General features: G+C 39.6%; 1 protein-coding gene across 2 annotated transcripts in view; it reads right to left on the bottom strand.

Moving 5' to 3' along the window:
- The window catches only part of erbb4b (erb-b2 receptor tyrosine kinase 4b), a 103,956-nt gene that overhangs the window by 45,668 nt on the left and 35,543 nt on the right, over positions 1-22,745 (bottom strand). For both annotated transcript variants that reach the window (XM_085920449.1, XM_085920447.1), the window contains one exon: positions 6,603-6,754. In XM_085920449.1, the coding sequence (XP_085776575.1) occupies positions 6,603-6,659 (57 nt within the window). In that variant the 5' untranslated portion in view covers positions 6,660-6,754. The remainder of the gene's footprint in view (positions 1-6,602; positions 6,755-22,745) is intronic.

The raw sequence follows: 22,745 nt of genomic DNA, 5'->3' as shown, positions 1-22,745 counted from the left end.
TGGCCTCATCCTGTAATCACAGAGGAACTCTCTAAAATTGGACAAGAAGGTCTAGCTCTCTCCCCGGGGAACTAAAGATTCTGTTCTCTGACCCAATTGGCTGCCCTCATGCCTCGGAGTCATGTGCCCCATTGTGGCTCATTTGGCTGCCAACGCCATCAGCATTTGTTAAGAAGGAAAACAAACTAAATACAGCCAATCATGTTTCAATAATACATTTTGCGCATTTTTCGTCTGCATGACATCAGTGACTCGCCCGAATGTGATTTTGGCGCTTCTAAGAATAAAAGCGGTCATAACGAAAACATGCTTAGCCATTCCTCAGCTAGATTTTGCAATTCCACAACATAAGCTGTGGGTGTTGTCATTTTTTCTATGCTCATTGTTGAGTAGATGGAAAATGGGTGTAAAAAAATATATGAATATTTTAATTGTTCAAATGGACATTTCCTGTACACGTATTTTACAGCCAGAAGCGGGAGCAGTAGACCATTCCCTGTGGTATTGTGTCCTTGGGATATGATTTATTTACGTGATTCGGGCTAAATTGTTATATTGTGCATCTTTTCATTTGGGTTAATTTTTCCCCACACACATAGTCAAGGGTTATGTCACATTTTTAGTCCTCTCATTTGAATAAAAGGTTTGTGAATTCAGTAAAAAAAAAAATATATATATATATACATATATGACTAACATGAATGGAGTTCTAGGATAAGAGCTGCAATTATGGCTGAAAATAAGCTCTTCATCTCCATGTTTTATTCCAGTCTTCCTTCTTAATCACATTCTTTATCTTTTCTTTAACTAAAATGTCACCAACAGACAAAAAGATATCATGAGCATAATTTCGTATAATCAGCTCCAATCAATGTTTTTCATCCAATTGGAAGAGGACTCACCGGCAGGAACGACAACATAAAAGCTTCTCATGTCTTCTGTTCTAATACAAAGCTTTTTGTCTTCTTTTGTGGTTACTTTGGAGATGACACAATTCTTTAGTCGGGAGACAGAGCATGCCAACAATGGTTTCTTTTCCCGCAGAGGTCTCGTACGACTTTTCTTATTTTTGAAACTATTGGGAAATGAGTTTCATAGTCTCCAAGTTAATTTGGCTTTCACGGGTCAGCAATTTTGACCACAGTTGCCTCTGACACCACCCTTAACCTCACTCGCTATTAATTCCCAAAAGCCACGGGTGAGACTGCTTGAAGGCTAATCAACATTTGGCTCTTTGAGTGTGTTATTATGCACAAATTGATGGATGGCACAATTACACCCTGTGTCACTTAGCTAAATGGCTATGTAATGCTAATGAGTTTTAATCCAAACACTGAGTATTTAGTAATAGTAAAGAGAGAGGAGAACGCTCCATGTCGGGTGTAGGAAGAAAAGAAAAATGAATGCATTACGGGGCGCTTAGGGAATTGCCAACACGATAATTTTTTGGTGTGAAATATTTTAATTTAGATTGTATACGTAAGTCACTTTCACTCATTTTAAAGATTTATGTGTGGATTTTTTTCACAACTAAAACATTTAAGAATGTTTGGAAGAAAAAAAAAATGTGTCAGATGTATCTGCAGCATGAATCACTTTCATATTCAAGCTTTGTTGGGAAAATATTTGCCTCCTGTCAAGTACCCAAAGTAGCTCCTGGTTAAACGTCCCCTTCAGCCTTCAGTTTCACCTCGCTGGTGATTTCTCAATGGTCTCGCCTCCCACACCACACTGTCCTCCTTCGTGTCAAATTAAAGTGATGGAAATGAACTTGAGGGGACGCTAATTGCAGTTGTCAATCCAATGTGGGTCAGGGCTGAAAGACAGAGGCTCTCTAGCACTTCATCAGTCTTCATTAATATTGAACGAGTTTGGTGAGTAGCAGGGGGCCAACGTAATCTGCACTCATCTAACAGTGCATCAAAAATTAGGAAAATGGGGAGGGCACTACTGGTTCCTGGGGGACAAATATGCAAGTCAAGAAGTATGAAGAAAGATGTCAGAGGATGTGAATCGAGTGCAAGAACAAATGCTCCTTCCTGGAACCTGAATTTTGAAAGTACTCGAGGATGACATTTCCCTTATGAAAGCCTCCAGATGGCCAAAAACGTGATTGGAATATCTAAAACAATGAATTATTGATGAATTATTTTTGGAATTGACTTCATTCTTGAATAAATAAGTACTAAATAATTTAAAACTAAAATTTCTTTTGAGACTAATATTACTGAGATCATCAAAACACAAAACCTACGAATCCAGGTTTTGGAAGACTTTAGAGTGTTCTCAAAATCAGTGACCTTTAACCTCGATAATAAATAATCTAAAATAACTTGGTTAAGAGCAACACAATCTCACCTACCAAGCATGAGACAGAAAAATTGTTGAGTTAAGATGCTCAATAAGTTATAATACTTCACTTATTCCTTGCTTTGGACCCCAGGAGGATAACATCTAATCACAAAATTACACTTTTCACTCTGAAGAGTGCAGTGTCATTATGTACGCGCCGTCGTGTCGTGACGAGCCAAATCCGTGCCGTGTCGATGGGGAAATATTCGATTTGGGCCCGTCCCTGATGTGATGACAGTCGACGCATGCAAAAGGAAATGAGGTGGAAGAGTGATTTCAGAGTGACAAAACCACGTCCACACAAGTGAGAAAGCACAAGGCACCTGTTTTGTAGCTTAGCAACATTATTTTTTTTTTAACCTCAAGCTACGCTGTGTGCTTCTGTTTACTGGTGCACTGGAGTGTTTCTATTGGCAACACTATGATAGCTGGATCAAGGGAAGGGCCAAGTTCACGTACGTGTTTGCCACTGAGTACCATATAAAAAGAGTGCAGCATAAGTGGAGGCCATTCTCGAGCTTTATCACTGATTCAGCCCGATGAGAGAAGAAGCACATTTCCAGTATCCAATAGTATTACAATTCGTATATGAATTGTAAAATACATACATTTACATATTATCTGTCCATAGTAAATGCATGACAACACAGCCCGGTGTGAGCTTTTTTTTTTTTTTTTTTGCTGAGCGATGCAGCTCAAATTCAGAACGAAAAAGGTGAGTACAGTTGTAATTTCCTTATTCTCATTTAAAGTGTGATAAAATGTCAAGAACTCACTAAAAATGAAAGCGTCTGCAATAAAGTAGTTCATGATGCTGGATGGTCTCTTTCTCCTTGTTTCTAATAAGATTGCCTAATCAGTTGCTTCAGTGCTGTAAATCCAAATCGTAAGATCACTGCAGCTGTTCATTCTTGGCATTATCGCATTATTTCACAGACTTGAAATAATAACAACCAGGATTATTAAATTTAACAGGACAAAAGGAAGGAGAAAAGAATGGGGGCCACAGTAAATACTACACCTGGACCAAATGATAATACAGTAGATTCATAATTAATATATATGTGAAAATGTCACACTGATAAAAAAAAAAATCTGGTGCAGATATAAAATATACCTGTGTGTCAAAATCTTAATTTATTTACAACTACACAACAGTAGTGAGAAACTGGTTCATCATTGCATTAATACACAGAGAAAAATTACATGTTTACTAATGTTTGCAAGGGATGACGAATAATCTAATCTAACCGCGACTCCCTCCTGAGACCAGCAAGGGCAAAGAGAATAAAACATGAATATTTCATAGTCCCAAGATCTGCTTTGGAGCACATGCAGAAAGTGACAAGTGGGAAAAGAGACACCCAAGTGTGAGTTTACCACTTTTGGTGTTCTGTTCATCAAACAGTGATAAATAGTGATGAAAAATTCAAATGTCACATTGGAAAATGCTGAACTGTTTCATCTCTACAACCAAATACAGATGAGCATGTAAAACAATATGTGATCATGACACACTGCATTATATCTAATTAACAATATGGGAAATGATTAATTCAAAAAGTATAAAACTCACTATCTTGGATCTTTAACTGCATCTATTGAAAGCAGGCTGAAAAGCTCAGCGCTGCAATGTAGTTATTAATCAAAGCGCGAGCGTTGAATCATCTGTTGTGGGGGTAGTTTGGAAGATGGACTCTGTTTACTGGTAAAGGCTGTTTGGAGCGGGGGGCGGGGGGTGCAAGCCATCCATCTTTGGTATATCTTTAAAAAAGGAGCCCAAGCATCAGTTTCAATCACCTTCAAGAGACAACCAGTATGCGTGCTGCTTCGCATTAGCTACTTCTCCTCTACCTCAAGGTAAGGTCTCATCATCCCTGGGGAGCCATGTTATTACTTTTTGTGGAATAATAATAATAACATTCCTAAAGATACACTGAACCTATGCCCTCCTGATCCCCTGCTGCCTGGCACCCTATCTTCTTAATTAGCATGTTCAATTAACCCAAGTTAATTGCTCACGATGATAAGGTGTAGAAACCTTGTGAGTTGGTGCCAGAGGGAGTCGTTTTGTAAATGAAAGCTACGTTGTGTGAAACGTAAGCAGGTGTGAAGTGGATTGAGGACTTAAAACATCAGGAAATATGGGACAACATCTGAGGTGGGACACAGTCTTTGTTCATGACTCCCAAAGGAAGTGGTAGAAAGATTACTCGGTACACTAAATGGCCATTCAATGTGTGGAATACAATCCAGTTGCACTCACTCAATCCACATATGGAGGAATTAGTGATGCATTCATACTATATGAATGATAGCAGCCTGACATATAGCGTGTGAGTGGTCGAGTGTGAGCTGCGGCTCACAGCACCTTTTATCTCAGTTCAAAAGGCCTCAACTATTGGACGTCTCCCTTCCATTTCCCATTTCTTACTTCTACTCACACCATCGCCATCCATGTAGTGTTTGTTGTTGTTGTTGTTGACACTCTGATGAAGGCGGAAGTACATGCCAAAACATGTCAGGTAATATAACCTAAAATTAAAAAAAAATTTGTGATAAAAGAACCAAAAAAAGTGATCCATGTAGTGTGTTTATAAACTCATTTTATCTTTCCCCGATGGCTGTGCTCTCTGCTTTTGGAGGTGCGCCTTCACATTTATCTCCTTGTTATCAGCAAGAATAAGGCCAAGGATGGTGATCATCATGAAGTGAAACTAGATTCAAATCATACTAGCAGCTTGGAGATCAATTACTGTACATTTACATATATGTTTCTTGTTTTTGAAAGTCGTATGCTCGAAATATTTTACCTGTTCCCTTTTTTTGAAGCTCTCAAATCACCTTTGCTGTATTTGACTAATTGCTAGTTCGTCAGCTTTTTTTGGTATGAGTGGCTGTACCTGGTTAAATAAATAAATAAATAAATAAATAAATAAAACACAGTGATGATCAATAAAATGGTGTTTGTTCAGCCACTGTTGCAGGCCAGGAGTGAATGGCTTGAGGGCTTGAGATCCTCGATCTAAATCACTGCTGCTGATTACAACCGTAGGGGTCTAATAGTTGCACTCAACCATCCATTATGCACAAAGTTTTATCAGTTGTGTTTTGCCTTACAGGGTGTATTCAGTCAGTATTGTCCTTGATAACATAAATGGCTGTCCTGTTGACCAATCAATGTTTTGTTTGAATGTTATTGTTGAAATACAGCTTAACTGTTCCTGCACAAAATGTGACAACACAGCTTACCATGGTTGGGATCTAACTTCATTGCAAAGCCCAGGTGATTCATAAAGTAAAACTACTGGTCTGTTAATGCAGGAAGCACATAAAGTTTACCACCAAGGGAGTGCTCCAGTCCCCCAGATACACTAGAATCAACTGAAGCGGGACAATGCTAGTGCGGCACAGAGCACTTAACACGCTCTGTAATAATGTTGGAAGGTTCAGGGTCAAGAAGTTAACGTGAACAGCTGATTTCACCCAAAGCGTATTCCGCTGTTTTCTCCTTGCAAATATCACCACAATGACATCTGCTGCCTCCTCCACACCTCTCATCGCCACACTATTATCACTCCTGTCCTGAAGGGCTCAGGGCTGACATCACCCGTCGCCACAGTTGCATGTGGGTCCATCAAAACAAAGTGGTGCATTGAAGTGGTGGATGACTCAGCATCAAAGCGTAGCTGTGAGGCAGGGTTGACGTTACTGTGACCAAAACACTGCCACTTAGGTGCTGATTGTTTAAAAAATAACAATAGGGAAAGTGACACATTCTTTCCCAATCAAATGCATAATTCATAAATGATGTGTGGATCATTTGAGACTGAAATACTATATGTAGGCTGACCTGATACTCGTTTTTATCTTAATACTATTGGGAGAATGAACTTTAAGGCTGTTTTAGCAATAACTAATCCATAAATACTAAAAATTGAGATTTATATGAAGTTTCATCATTAGTTGAAGCTAATTAGATTACTTTGGTGTATCTAGTGGGCCTGCGGCATGGTTGTTTGGTCAAAATGTTTCAACTCAAGAGAACCAAGATAATTTTAGCCTGTAATTTATACAAGCAGATACAATTTGAATGATTTAGTCTTGATTTGAAGCTAAGAAACAATCAATGTCACCAACCCAGCCAATTAAATGCAAATGAAGACATGAATGGCCAAAGTATGACCACTTAAGGCCTATTGACATGAACACACGTCACAATGTCATCGTGTCTGCTTTCTTGTCCTTACTCTGAGGAAAGTGAGGTCTCGACTCCGGTCAATGCTGGTGATTTCGAGGTTGCCCATGACAACTTCACAACTCTCGTAGTACTTCCTCAGGGTGCGATACTGCTGCTCCAGGTCGGACAGCGTACTCAGCTTGTTCTCTGTTCCGGCACATACTAGGGAAACAAAAGAGCAAGATAACAGTGTTACTTCACTTATAGCGAAGGCCGTGTGTTCATGAAAGTTGCTTTGGAGTTTTCAACAATCACATCCGCACAATACTGCTTCCTGCTTTTGAATTCTTGCCTCTCTCAGCATTTGGACAACAATTTGTTATGACAATCTATAAAGACAAATGAGATTGATTCTGAGTAGTTTCAAATCCATGCAGAATTCTTCCAATGTGACCTGGATAATACCCGATCGAGGCACAAGTGATTAGCTTGGTTGCACATAGCATAATGTGCTGCTCAGGAATGATATATGGCAGATCTGGGTGTTTTCAATAACAGCTGAAGGAAGGTAGGGGGTAGGAGGCCATAAAGTGAGGATAGGTATAATAAACTGTTATTGCACCCTTGGGGAAGGCTACTGAGATCAGAGAAAAAGGATATCACAGTGTGACGTCTGGTTGATTCAACTTTTTTTATGAATTATTTTAGGGTACATCTTATCTCCTGCTTATCTTGGAAACCTGGACTTGGAATAAACAGAATTTAAAATTGATTAAAAAGACAAAAAACAGTCGGATTTCTAATGAGATAATGGTCCTGGCTACTTAATGAACCACGGCAAAACCGTCTTGACACATATTTTCAGAAAGCGTGAACTGTTGCAGGTTCTTTGTGATGTCATTTCATTCTGTATGTGAGTATGTGTGGACCTTCTGTAAATAATAGATCTCAGCATGTACTATTTCTCTCCTCTCACTGCATGATTGAATCCATTTGTCTCCATCTTGACATCACTGGAGGTTTGCATAAAACAGCCTGTGGTCTTTGTATTGGTGTGACCTGCCCATCAGAGTGAAGTCTAAAAGCCTTGTGATAATGAAATTGAAAAAAACAGATGGATGATGATATTTTTAAAACCTGTCAATCAATGAGAAAAATTTAGCTAGGCTCATTCAAAGCTAGACTCAAAAATCGTCTTGAATGGATATGCAATGATCTCTGACTCAAATCATTGGATTGTGTTCCAACACACCAACCTTACCGACAACGCACTGAACTGTTCATTAACATTAAATCAAATTACAAATATCATTTTGACATATAAACACGCTTAATATTTTAACTAAGGTGGATGAATAAGAGGAGTAGAAATGCAATTTCTAAGGTCAGAGCAGTCCTTAGTCCAAATGAACTTGTGTGACTAAGTGTGAGTTACAAGGCACTAATACTGATGCTAATCATGGCCTACATTACAGTCCATCTGCTGTGCACTTTAAAATTCATCTGAAACAATAACTAGCTGAGAGGCTGTCATAACTATTACACTCTAGCTTCCGGTCACCAACCGGCAATGGTGTCACTGCCTCCATATGGTTCGCCATTAATTCACATTTCTGCTTGATAGGTCATATAACCTCCCTGGGGGAAATGTGCCACTGAATAGAAATCTGCAGAGGCACCCTTTGTTTGACATACATCATTGTATTGCATATTTTGGTGGAAGAGAATTTATAGATGTAAAACTTGTGGTCTGTGCCAAAGATGCAGCGCAAGACCATAAATTCACCAAACAAAACCTGAAATACATTAAAAACTGTCTGCCACAGTACAAGCACTACATTTGCGTGATATTTACTATTTCAACGTGTACTTCTTTTTGGCTCATACTGCAATCCATTTTTTTTTTTCATTCCTCATATCGCCCTACTTCCAATACAGTATAAATCACAATCATCTCTCTGGTTATAATATCTACAATGGGTGAACCTACAAATTACTATTATTAAAATGTCTAAAAGGAGAGTGTAAGGTACTCCATGACTTGCTAATATGTGGGCATCTATCTCCACAACCACTGCCTGATGGGCGGGGCTGAAGGGGCTTTAATCGCATTTAAAAAGCACATAGAAATATGGATATGCACTTTTGCATGCAGTCAAAGTCTCATTAACATTCATACACACAGTCTAATTCACTGCACGGACTCTCTCTTGTACAATTGGCCATGGAGCAGTTCTGCTGGGCCGGTTGTGGTTAATGCACAACGCCGAAAGGCTCCTCAAGGGTACTTGTCAAGGGTCTGTGCATGTTACTCATACACACAGCGAACCCTTTTCCAGCCAGTCTGGGGACTGGAAGGACTGACCCACCCGAGCCCCATCTAAACTTGTTTCTCTTGCCTCTGGGCTTGAGTCACTATTTCCCCTTGTTTCTATTTTCCGTTGTATTGAGAAGGCTTTCTATCAATTAGGCTAGAAGGCTAGATATACTTTATGCCTCCAGACTACACCGCTTTCCATCCCCCACGTGTAGTCCTTGCCATGAATCTTAATTTGGTCCCCAAACTGTTTCCATCAATTATGTTGGCTGCTACTGCTAACTTTTACCCCGGCTCCCATTTTTCCCCATTAAACAAATCCTTTTTCCCCTCTTTGCTGCAACACAATCGCCTCGCTCGCTTACACAAGAACTTATTTCTCAGCAGGCTTCTGGCCCTGCGACAGATCACACTTTGAATGGATTCATGGGGGTTTTTCCTGCTTTTACTGAGTTCAAAGCTTGTGCAAAAGTAGTGGTTTATAGTCCGGAAAATACAGTATGCCTGTCAGTCATTCTGCAGCCTGTCAGATTGTGACATAATTTTCCATACAAGAGAATACTTGTTACACTTTGATGCCATGCATGAAGGTGTTTGCATGATAAGATTTATTCCATTAACCTACCGGAACACTCTGACAAGCAGTCAGGTTAAATGTTTACGTGGAAGACATCAAGATGACAGGAGAACACAGCTGGAGGCATTTGATTGTCCCACCGTTTCATTCTTATCATTTTTTGTCTTATCATTTTATAATGAGTTTTAAAAAAACATTTATATTGTATTTTTGGGACTGGAAATTAGATTTACACAGACATAGTCATTTCAATATCTTAAGAAATGTCTTGTTTAAATTGAAAAAAAATATTTTTAAAGCAAATTCCCCTTTATTTGAATAGTGACTGTTTGCATGTGCAAATGAGACAGAAAATGTTACAAGACAATAACATGCAACATGAATACATCACAACAAAGTGCTAGTTTTAAAGGTAATCAAATTAACACCAAAATATTGAAAGATTAAACTCATTGCAGGCAAGGCTAAGCAATCCAGCATGGGTGGCAGAGAGGAAATTCAATGTTGCTGGAAATCCATGTTCTTATTAGGAGGAGACAAATACAAATACAGGTTGTAATGCAATATCGCACTCGGCAATAAATAACAAATGTCAGAAGGCGGCTGTAGTGAGGCAAAGTAGAGTGCGATTTCTCTCGGTGAATCAGTGTAGGCTGCCGTGATATAGTACGCACACTGCATCATACTGATGCTTCTAATATTTATTGTCTGTGTAGCTATATACAGTAAAATGATCAGAACATTAAAAAACATTGTTTTTTATCTTTTGAAACAAACACTTCTAGTAATGAATGTACTCGTAGCCAGTTTTTGTACAATATATTGTAAAGTTATAATGCTCATCACATTGTTTATGTTAGTTGTTGAATGTTGCACAGGCAGCTTGGTTCAAAATATATTGCTTTCCTAATTACACCAACTTCTATATTGTATGCCCCTGTGCCGTTTTAATTAGCTAGGAGACGTGCGGCACCGTGTGTGTTTCCAAAGGATGGACAGAACAGCTTAAGTGTGCAAATGATTAATTCTTGCGAGTCTGGATTCTTAACAACATAGTGACTTGCACATACGGACAATCCTCCAGTGGATTTGAATTTGTAGCACATTTAAATGCCTTTCAAGCAATTTCAATTGTTTGTGCACAAATAGATCTTCGAAGGTCCACAGTATTCATTGTGTTCTGGCGGGGTGTTCTTTAATTGTTTCTACTACCACACTAGAAGTAGCCGGCCAATAAGAGCTTAGTATTAATTTTCCTGAGCCACAACCAAGGGATAAGAGATATGCTCTCCTGTGGAAATGTTGTTTGGCAGCCACATTGATCAGAGACGACTTAGAAGGCTTACTGAACATTACGTGCAATTATCTTTGATGGTCTACATTTTCTTCTGGCTGTCAACACTCAATGATTCTCCATTTGAAGCTTTTATTTTGTTCTTCCAAAACACAACATGAATATCCCAGTCCAAAGAGTGCAGAGAGAATGAAAATGTCATCAAGTTGAAATGGATTCTCAATAAAGCTGATGGCATAGTACAACGCATTTAAAATCTTGATTGATTTTAAAAATCTTTGGCATCATTCATCATATGAAGCTATAGATTACAAAGATTGTTTTGCCACGGTTGTTGACAGGCTCAAACTAAATGATATGTTTAACTGCCGGCCGTGTCGGAACTAAAAATAATTTGCAGTAGCCAGAAAACCACAAAAAAGCTTCTTCAGCATATTAAAACAATAAAACCGATAACACTCACGAGAATGCATTTTGAAAAACACTTGCATCGAATATAAAATGAAGGACACATAAAATAAAAACTTCATACTTAGAACATACCCAAAATCGTATTGACGATAAATCTAATTCAACATTGTACTCATACAAACCTAAATAATTGTGTGACCGTTTCCAATTATTTTTTTTTATGATGACATCAAATTCCAACAATATTTCCAGTACTTACACAGTCAATTTACTTTGGGTGTTTTTCTTGGAGAGGACAATGTCCCAGAGTATGTGGAAAGAGCGAAAAATGGCCTGGCACACTGCATAAGACAAACACACACACACACACTGATGCAAGACAAAGAGCTTGTTGAGCAATAACTGCTCCACAGCACGTACAAGTTATGCTTCCTGACACATAATTTGATTTTAATGAACAACAAGTCACAATGAATAAAGCTCAAAAAGCCCGTTTCCATCATTGTCCATCTGCGTAGCATAGCTAATAATAAAGTGCTTTGCGAATCGCACCTGGGCATGGCGAGAAGGATGAGTGCGGTTAGTCACTTACTAGTACACAGGCTCCCCCGTCCAACGTGTTTATGTAAATAATTCACAAATGGAGTCATGATCTACTTTCATGTTCCAAATTCACTTGAACCATTTCAGATATATTATCAAAATTCTATGGGCACATTTTGACTTGGTAGGTTGTCACAAAGCATTACAATGTTGCAAATTCCGAAGCCACAAAAGTGAATACGCTTTAGGATTAGGAACCCTTTGCTCTTCGGCATAATTATTGGATGTTGTTTAATTAGCAAACGACACAGACTGACATGCAAAATTATGATAAACTCATTATACTAATGCTCGAGGGTAGCAAATGAATCTGAAAAGCACCTCTAGCTTCATGTAGTCCTTATCAATCACACTGTAGCAACCTTTTGTTACAAAGCTACAAACAAACTTTTGTTTTAACCTTATTACAAGTACAAATAATATTCAATAAAAAAAAAGGCGGGAACCCAACATAGAGCCTCATCTCGGGTGCGACTATCAACTTGTCATTGTTCATTTACAGGGATGGGATCATTGATCGGACAAACACAAATAGTAGAATTTTTTTCAGGGTCGTCACATCTTAAGATGGACTGTGTTCTTTACAAGGACCATGTAGAAGATAAAGGCCACTCAAAGAGAAGTGGTGCCGCTTTACGGTGGGTATGGTGTTTAATTATGTGGCCATTCAGAGCAAGCTGTCATGTTGCTCTTCCATTTAGATCGCATCTCCTCAGGGGGAAACACTTGTTCGTCTGTCTGCCGCATACCGTCACGGCATGGCAACCTCAATCACATCAAACAGACGGTCAAAGAGGAGAGAGAGAGAAACCGGCGTTTGGAGTAGTGTCGAATTGGAGCTCGAGTATATTCGTTTTTTCCTCCCCTTCCTCATCCTTACTCTAATGTGCATGTGAGTGCGTGAACAATGAAAAATTTATTTAAGCAACTGGCTTTGTAGAACTGCAATACATTATGTCTCTCTCGTGACAGCAAGGCTTTGATTAAGCAAGTTTCTACACTTAGTGGTGCAGTGTTGTGACGTTTGGGCGGACGCAAACAAAACATATTGACCTTTCTTTCCGCATGCCATCAGAACCAATCATCAATGAATTAGGTAAATTAGAGGCTGGCAAGGGCATTGAGATGGATATGCGAAAGGGAGTGTAATGAAGTCAATGGTGCGAGAGTAATGCCCCATCACCGGCACACATTTCCCAACACTTGCCACCCTGCCACATCACCTCGGGGCATCGCGGCAGAAGATATTAAAAAACTGTGGCACATCCTTTTCAAGGACGATTAGACATTTCCCCCCTTTGGTCTCGTTATTTACAGACTTTCTCACAGTCTACCGAGACAGCTCAGGAGCAACATTTTTCCGAGCTAGTATTCACACGCGTCCTTATTTTTGTGTTTGACCATAAACAGGCTGGCTGTTCTGCCTTCACTTATTTTGATGCTGCATGAAAGTCTGTGAGTTGGAAGCCCTCTTTGACAACCACATGCTAACTGATGGCAATTCCCAAAAGGCCTGAAATGTGAAAAAGCTCATCTTGAACACGATACGCTTTGTGTACAGTGCACACACAGTCGCCGGATGGAAGTGGTTAGAAGTCTGTCATATTTCTGCACTGTCTTTTTCATATTTTGCACATTCCACTTTCTCTTGCACAGTCCAAACTTTCTTCCTGTTTAGGTTGAATGTTGCATTAAATACAGTCAATCTGTTGCTAACAAATGCAGAGAAGAGAGCAATCTCATGTGGCTTGTTGTGTAGCATTATGGTTCACTTGGAATTTTTATAGTCTCACTGGGAGAAATTACTTTGGGAAAAATACATATAGGAGCAGATTTACAAACTCATTACTGATTGGAAGGAAAGAAAACAAACTACCTGCGTGAAAGCATCTTGAGGTAAGTCTTGTTTCAGTGATTCAAATTAGGTGCATCACTTTTTGACAGTGTCTTAATCACTATCAAAGGACAATTTGCTCTGACTATTTCCTGAGGAAAGGGGAAAAAATGCAGAGCACCGGGGATGGCCTATTAGTATGCCAATGGAGACACGATCGCAATTACAAGTGTCAGGATGGACATTTGAAATGAATGCACTGCCATTTAGTTTAGTTTCTTGCAGACCTTAATGTTGCGGGCATATTGTTAAAGAACAGTTGACGTCATTACAGGAAACTTTTGTTTCTTTAGATGGCAGAGGAAATGGAAGGGGGGAGGGGGGTTGTTTTATATCATCATGACATTTTGATATCTGTATGTGTTGCAACCTCAGGGTAATTTTGTGCAATCTGACATGAGGCAGTAAAAGGTCATTTGTGGGATATATTCAGGTCAAAAATGTTTCACCAACTTGCTGGGATGTGAGTGACTGCCCCAATAGATTGTTTTCCCAGAGATGACATCATGACACTGGCTGTCTGTTAAGCCTACTATCACCCAAAGAAAGTCATTTTGTCCTCTGGCGTCTGAACAAAATCCAAACTTTGTTGTTTCATCTTTGCACATGTTTGATTCCAATCACTAAAGAGACTCCTTTGAGCTTTTTAACCACGAAAATCAGCCTTGTGGAAACAGAAGACGCCACACTGCATGTAGAAGGACGATTGGATTATGAGGCCACCTCCTGTAAAGCCACCTTCTGTCAACATTTCACTTCATTATTGTGGCAAACACAAATTTCTACCAAACTAAAAACATTCAGAAAATTCTAAGAAAATGTACCAATAAACAAGTCAGGGTCCTCTCAGACTTCACTGTCTCTATTTAAATCAAGTTCTCCATAACCCATGTTTGTGCCTGGTTTTGCATTATATTTGTCAAGCAGCTCTGCTTCACCTGTACTTTTATACACTTTGCAAATGGGATTTGAATCTACCATTGACACCTCCCCCTCACACCCCAAAAAAAATCCAGCCTACCCCACCCACCCCCGACAAGAGGAATGAAATGCTTAACATGGGTAAAATGAAAAAATATAAATATAAAATGGTTGCACTGTTCTATTATCTCGGGTTTGGATGACTTGTAGTACAGCTGGGAGTAAAGGGCAAGCCAGTCAATGAATCCCTATTTGGCTCTTCCTTTCTAGTGCCTCTAAAGGATTTCTTTTTCATCTCTCTGACTGATGTATTTTTAAGCAGAAACCACAAGCCAACATGAATACAAGCAAAAGTCCGCAACACAAACACTAAAACACTCAATACTTTATTAATCCTGTTCGCAGTCAATGGACTGAAAAAAATCCATATGTATATATTGTAAATATCAGTTCACCGTATGGGTGAGCCGCCCGCTGCGGCTGTTGCTCTGCTCTATGAGGGTGAGGTCACCCCAGCAGAGAACAGGCGCAGACAGCACTGTCCATTCGGACACCATGGTCCCTGAACTGTAGGGAGTCCATGGCATAAATGGCCGGTAGTCTCACAAAGAGGAGGAACAGTTGGTGTCTTCATAATAAGGACCCAGCCCACCAACACCCCTGACAAGCAGTGTTGAAAATGGATGGATGGATGGAGGGAGGGAGGGAGGGAGGGAGGGAGGGAGGGAGGGAGGGAGGGAGGGAGGGAGGGAGGGAGGGAGGGAGGGAGGGAGGGAGGGAGGGAGGGATGGATGGATGGATGGATGGATGGATGGATGGATGGATGGATGGATGGATGGATGGATGGATGGATGGATGGATGCTTTAGCTACTGATTTGAAGGTCAACAGGGGTAAGACAGCAGCACTTAAAAATTTCAAGCAAAGTCTGGATAGCTCACATTGGCCAAAAAAACAACAGAGTCTTCAGAGTCCATCTCTTATCCATTTACTGTAAGCAGGAGTGATGAGACTGAGGGTGAAAGGTTCTGCCAGTGGCCACTGATCCCATTACAAACCTGTTTTCCCAGTGTGAAGGTCAAGCGGCTGAAACAAGTGAAGCAGGACAACCAGAATGACAGTATGCGTAGGTCTTTGTGTGGTCATGCGTCCATATGTATACATGTATACATATACGTATTGATATACGCATAAATAAATGTATATATTCTTATACATTATACATTATTTATATGCATAAATATACATGTGTATACATATGTATATGTATATATAGGTATGTATATACACATATACATGTATACACGTTTCCATATACATTGCATGTATAGCATATACATATATATGTAAATATAATTAAACTCCATCTTCTATGAACTCCTACAGTTTTTGTTTGCCCTTTGTAACACTTATGCCTTGTAAATTTCTTAGTTGCTATATTCACAGCCATGCAACGGTGCAAGTTATTCCACGTCAAGGTTCTAGCCTTAGGTTTGTTTGTCTGGCATCCAAAATAGTGACTTGGCTGCAGTGAGGGTTAGGGGAAAAAAAAGGCAGGTCTTGACATGATTATGAATTAATGCAGAAAACCATTCTGCAGGATGGATAATAGTACTTAAGTTTCCATCCCAACAAATTCCAGAAGAGGTAAGCAGACAGACAGAAAGATTGGCAATCGGTTTTTGAGCCATCTGAGTGCAGGTGGGGTGTCAGGTTGAGATGAGGTCATACATGGTCTATGGCCCGGAGATGACTCGCTGTTTCTGCCTCATGGCGGTATGCAAGCATGCTGAAAGTTTTTTTTTTTCTGCTGCTGAGCTGTGGATTGTGTTTTACCACTATCGGGTTTTTTGTTACTCCCATAAAAGGACACAATCACATTCACCAACAAAATGCTCTTCATTGCAGACATACTAAAAATGGAGGCACATATAACATCGCTTTCATAGTAATTTGCACATTTACTCTCTACTGCCCTCACAAATACTTATTGGGATGAGTACCAGAAAGCCTAATTGAGATGCAGTGACTGACAAAATCCCATCTTGGGTTTGAGCAGTTATGTGTGCATAGCGATTATATTTACAGCTGTTAACAAACTGCTTTAGGGGCGACAGGGAGCGACAAAGAGGCAGCGGACGACAATATAGTACCGATATAAACTTCATGGAAATGGATGACTGGTCCCCTTCTGAATGTCGAGCTGCATAATGCAACAAAGGAAGGGGATGATGTTTGCGTCAAAGTACTTTCTAATATTCATACGTTACACTCTCCCATTTAATTGCAAGCTGTCAGGATGCATCGGCCATGAGTGGCATCTTGGCGGGAACTGGGCCGTTTCCCCACAGCTGATGAGATTCAATGAAAAAAAAAAAAAGAGCAAAAGAGGGAAGTGTGCTGCAGAGCGCCCGATGAAGTGCAATTTCAAGGCAATGGGAGTCAAAAACACATTACTGCAAGCGTAGCCTGAGTAAACCTGTAAACGCAGCAAATACTTTGTGCGATTCAGACCCATCTGTTCCCTCTGGAGTCTCTGCCATCATTGTCTGTCTATTTTCTCAATGTCTCTCCTATCTTCCAGAGAACGCAAGTGATGTCCATTGGAGGAATTATATTGAGCAGCTGTCACCATTCATAGTCTCAAAAACTTTTGGATAATTCATGATATACAGTTCTTAGACATACAAAATCATAGCTAGTATGTCTGCAGTAGGTACATCATAATTTCACAAACTACACAATCGACTTTGAAAAGGTCGGTGGACAAATAATAGTGAAGATCTAATGCCTTAAGTCAACTATTATAATATGCAAGTATGTGATCATTTACAATTTATTTACTCTTGGTCAAGCATTACAATAATAAAAAGAGGGAAATACAGATTAAAAAATAAACTTCAAATAATTTTCAATTTAATACACTTTAAAGGTAAATATATGGAGTGTATTAATCATTATGTATTAATATATGCATTCTCCTGAGGAGTAAAAGGTTTGTTAAGTAGCAGGAAGCTGTGATTCAGTAGCATTCAGCTGTGGGATTTTATTACATCTGCAATATAAGAAGCAATGATAATAAAATGGCTTGGGATTTTATCTTGTTTCAAAAAAAAAAAAAAAAAACAGCGGTGTGTCTTTCCATTGAGTTTAATTAGGTTCCTTACAGATGGTATCTCCGTCTCTGCTACTACAAAATTCCCTTGAATGGACTCAAATGAATTTCAGCAATTTTCTTAACAAATGCTTTCAGTGTAGAGGACGCTCAGAAAAGATTGTCAGGTGAAAACAAGAAAAAAGTAGAACCCAAGCAGTCATACAAGTTGTAATACTCAACATGACAACTCTGGCCAAACTATGTGGCATGCGACCCACACACAGCATATTTGTTGTGAACATCTGGAGCTGAAGTCAACTGGAAGTCAAAGCACACAGCTGGCAGTGAACCAAAACAGAAGGTGACAAGGTTGGGCACTCACAGCGAGTGGCATCATTGACCCGCTCTGTCCCTTTAAAAACTTGCACTCCCAAATTCAACACAATGACTTTGACAGTAAGTCTCTGATGGAACAGGTTGAAAAATAAGAACCAAAGACAAACACAATTCATTTTATCACTGTGAAAAGGGAAAATTAGCACGGAAAAGATTGGATGACAATATGTAATGTAATACATTACACAGAATATAATACAACAGTTTTTACTCACCCTAAGCCAATATTCTATAAAATGTCGTTGAGTGAAGGTTAAAAAAAAGGCATGTAATTGCGCCGGCTACATGATACGTATTAGTTTCTCCGCCTTGCCATTCCCTGCAGTCGTTGCAAAGAAACTACAATATTACAAAAGTCAATACGCAAGATAATAGGCTTGTTTTTGAGTGCCACACAGAAATTATGAAAAACCAATATTTGCATTGGAAGGATGAAATGTTATGTATATATATGAAATCATATATTTGTATTATACTGAGACCTGACACCATGTACGGTTAATAGCCATTGGTGGGTATTTTTGCAACATGACTTCAATTTAGCCAGGATAAAAAAATAATAAAAAATAAAAGTGTTCTTTTGTGGTACTTTTCCACACTATTCATGCAAAGTTGGGACCATCAAACTGTCCAAAATGTTTTGATGGGACCGAAAAATCATCGGAAAATCAGGAGTCATTGGAGTTAACCAAATTCTACAGACTAGAAGTCAAGTCTAATCTTTCCTTGTAATGTATATATGCTATGTCTGACATAACTGCATAACTGCTGGGCATCTCTAGCCTGGATCCTGACAGCAGTGAGAGCTGGTCTACAGATCACACTGGACAGCAGTGGAAGAATTTTATTTGGGGTGTCAAAGTGGTGGCCTCAACAAGTCTGTTTCAGTTACAAATGTATGCGGTTAGATGCTCCAGACGTGATCGCAGTTACTTTAAAATTCCAAGCTCCAGAAAATATGGAAGCCAACAGTAATAGCAAGCACATTGTTAGAAAACCATTCCAAAATGTTTTTAGGACACAAAGCACAAAGTAAAAAGGCAAGTGCCCCACAGGTGCAGCATGCCTACACAAGATGATGAGCCAGTTTGGGCTTGGCAGAGAAAAGATGTTTACATCTCCCACGACACTTGTTTCATGAAGTTATTTTTTTCCCATGTCGAGGGTCAAGCCTCTAAAGGTGTGTTACCATTTAGCGCAATGAAGATGCGTTCTGCTGACGAATTGATTCAGTGGGTGGAAGACTAGCTATCTCCTCAGCACATAGCGCATAACTCCATCAGACTTGCCTACATTGTCTCATGTTCTTGTCCAAAAACCAAAAAGGGTGAACATAAAAAAAATCTTTCGAGGGAGGAATGTAAAACCTTCCTTGAAGGGGAACTCGGGCTCTCCATCTATCTTTTTCTCTCCCGTGGCTCACAAAGATAGCAGCAGACAGGCGGGTAGAAATCAATTCCATGGAGCCATAAGATGAAAGTAAAGAAGAAAAAGGAGAAGAAAAGGAAGTGCAGCTGTATGAAGATTCCGACCAACGAAAAGCAAAAATAAACATTTTTCAACACCAAACATATGAACATGTTGCCAACTTAGAAGGCAAGTATTTTTGTTGTAGCCTAAATAAAAATTTAACTTTTGGTTCTTTCTGTCAAATCGAGATTTATCTCACAATTGTATGTCAGAAAAAGTATTGACTTCACATTAATGTACACGGAATATATATACCAGTATAAATATGTAAATATAAAAAGGAAGGAAAAAAACTATTTGCCATAGAAAACCTCTGGAAAATGCCAACACCAAGGTAATATCGTAATTTTAGTAATAATTTAATAATTAATTTTAATTGTATAAAACTGAAAACATGTAAGCATTATCAAGCATAAGCCAATTATGCCCAAAATGTAGTCCATACTGTGTTTACTTTTATCATGTGAATCACAGCAGTAATTCCATTCAGAGTATCTTTGCTGTTTTCTTGGTTTCATCCCAAAAAAAAAAAAAAAAAAAATCTTCTCATCCGAGCAGATTTGAGGTGGCAAGATATCATTAGATTACAAAGATCATTTCACTGCAAGATTGCCGCTTGACACACTAGCGCCCAGGTTGGTCGGGCATGCAGATGGAGCCGTGGTCTGCCGTCGCTGGCATTTGCAAAAAGGCCACTTCCGCATACTAGACATGACAAGCTCGAGCACCATCTGCATCCCATCATTGTTCTGTGGACTGAACACAACAAATGCTTTCCAAGCCACTGAGGCAACTGGACGTTTTAGAAGCCAGGCGGCAAAAAGTTACACACACACAGGTAAAAACCATTAGTACGACAGCACTAATACGGTTTTCTCCGCTGTCTGCGTCTTTCTCCGCTCAAGGAGGAGACCACTTGCTGGCCCGAGCGCTGGCCTTTTCTGGGAAGAATACACACTCATTCAAGCGAGATAAAACAAAGACATGCTTGAGGGTAATTGAATGTGCGAGCATTGCCAAGGCTGTAGATGGGGTGAAAAAAACATGAAAGTGTGCAGCGCTACAAGGCTAGCGAAGGCGTCAAAGCTTTATTGGCTGCGCGCTTGAAAGCAGGCCTACTTTCGCTCAAAGTACTCAGCCCTCACCCCTTGAGCCGAGAACCTTGCAACCTCGAGTCTCATCGTGCTAAGGGAGCGAGAATTTGTGTCTGGTATCACGGTACATATGTACGTCTGCAGAAAGGGCAACGGGTCCTGCTGAGGTCCTTCTGAACATATCATGGACACTCAACAATTGAAAACCTCATTCAGACAAGAGTTTGTATTTTCCACAATAATAAAGTGGAAAAAAAGTCCTCTAACGCAAATTCAATGCAGTCTTTCTGCTTATCATATTTGTATGGCCCTTAGCCACCTACGAGGATGCCAAGGTATCTAGTTTGTTTTGGTAAAATAAACATTTTCCAACTTACTTTTTTAACAGATTGCAAATATCTCCCACTCCTGATATTTTCAGATAACTTCACGCAAATGTAATCTTGTGCACCATTATTTATGACGTTTCAGAAAAGTCTACTAACACTAACTAACACTCAATGAATAAATATGAATACATATATTTATATACTAAATTATTGGGATTATTATTATTAATACTATGACACATTCAGAAACAGTGCAAAGAATACATCTAGAAAGGTTTACTTGCATCTACCATTCCAAATGTGTTAACGAGTGTTTACTAGCCTGATTGCCATTGCAACTTCCACTCTGCGAACTTTGTTGTCATATTTATTAACAACCTCTTGGCTCGTTTTGATCCATCATGTTCTTTCTAAACAGCGAGGCAGGCCAACCTTGGAAAAACAAGAAATACATGACTGCTAAGTGGAAATCAATGGCAAGAAAAGGGACAAGAGGAGGAGGTCAAGACAGCCTTGGAGTTTGAAGGGAGGGGGTCATTGAGCTTATGTAGTGGGTAAGATGGTGGGAAGGGGGTGGGGGGTGCGGGGGCATCTGTCTCATGCTTAATTTGCCATCTGTGAGGAATTCTATTGCCAGGCAGGCCTAATCAGGCAATCCATCACATCCCAACAGAAATACTGTCAATTACGCAGTGTCAGAGGGCTGACAGTGGAGTGGCCTTGATGCATTTCCGGGAGGGGGAACAAAGTTGTGCTCACAAGAATCACTGGGTAAGTCTGGGAATTTTGGTTATTTAACTGGCATCGGCGCTCAACGACCAATCAGAGATGCAGTGAGAAATCACATACATCACAACATAACCGAGCAATCTACAAAGATGCAGTACGGTGTGTACTGAGGGATATAAACAAACCAATGATTTTTATGAATTCTTCTCTCACAGTCTTAAGACACCTACGGGTAACGCACCGCCTCGTCTTCCACTGGTGTCTAATATGATCGGTATTTCGGTATTAATATTTACATTTGGTATGATTACATGTTTATGAGTGCATTAAAAAATAATGAGATGCAGATTTACTCGCCCACTTGGAACTGCTCTTAACAACTCTAACTTAATAAACATGTGTTCGTTATAAATGATCAAAAAGAAAGGTTATTTTCAGTTCTTCCCATACAAGCGCCCCTATGGAGAATTGGGTGTCAATGATAGTCTGCATGTCACAGTCAGAGAGGAGTATCGGTTTCAAAAAGTATCTACACTGCCAGGTGGAGCCCATTACTTTCGCTCAACCGCTAACATGCCCCCATCAGACTAATTATTGAACAGTTGAACCTTCTGGGAGGTTTAAACGTACAAATGTGCTCCTAAAACTGAAAACGGTAAATGTCAAGGGAGCAAACGCAATATCTTTTCTTTTGTGTATCTCACACTGTGTAAAATGTACACTCGAGATAATTCCACTCCTTCCAATAGCAGAGATAAGGCAAAAGCATATCGCATACAAATAAGCACACAACATACCATAATGTTGTTTTCATGTCAGTGAGTTGCGTACACACATTAAAGATTACCATCTGCCGGGAAATAACAGAACATAGACCACGGGCATTCAAAATACCTGTCTTGGTGTGATGCTGTGTGCATAAATATGTATGGTAATACAAAATAACATATCATCATAAGCACCTACGTGCCTCTGTGTAAGATTTATTAAGTCAATTAAAGACATCTGCAAAGGACCAAGGAGACAATACAACTTGGAGTGATGCGCCACAAGAGACTCTACGCTCAGAAAATCTAAGCTCC

Source organism: Syngnathus leptorhynchus, chromosome 9 (assembly GCF_054491065.1).
Source record: "Syngnathus leptorhynchus isolate UIUO chromosome 9, UIUO_Slep, whole genome shotgun sequence".
NCBI lineage: Eukaryota > Metazoa > Chordata > Actinopteri > Syngnathiformes > Syngnathidae > Syngnathus > Syngnathus leptorhynchus.
This window is presented reverse-complemented; position numbering and strand designations above follow the sequence as displayed.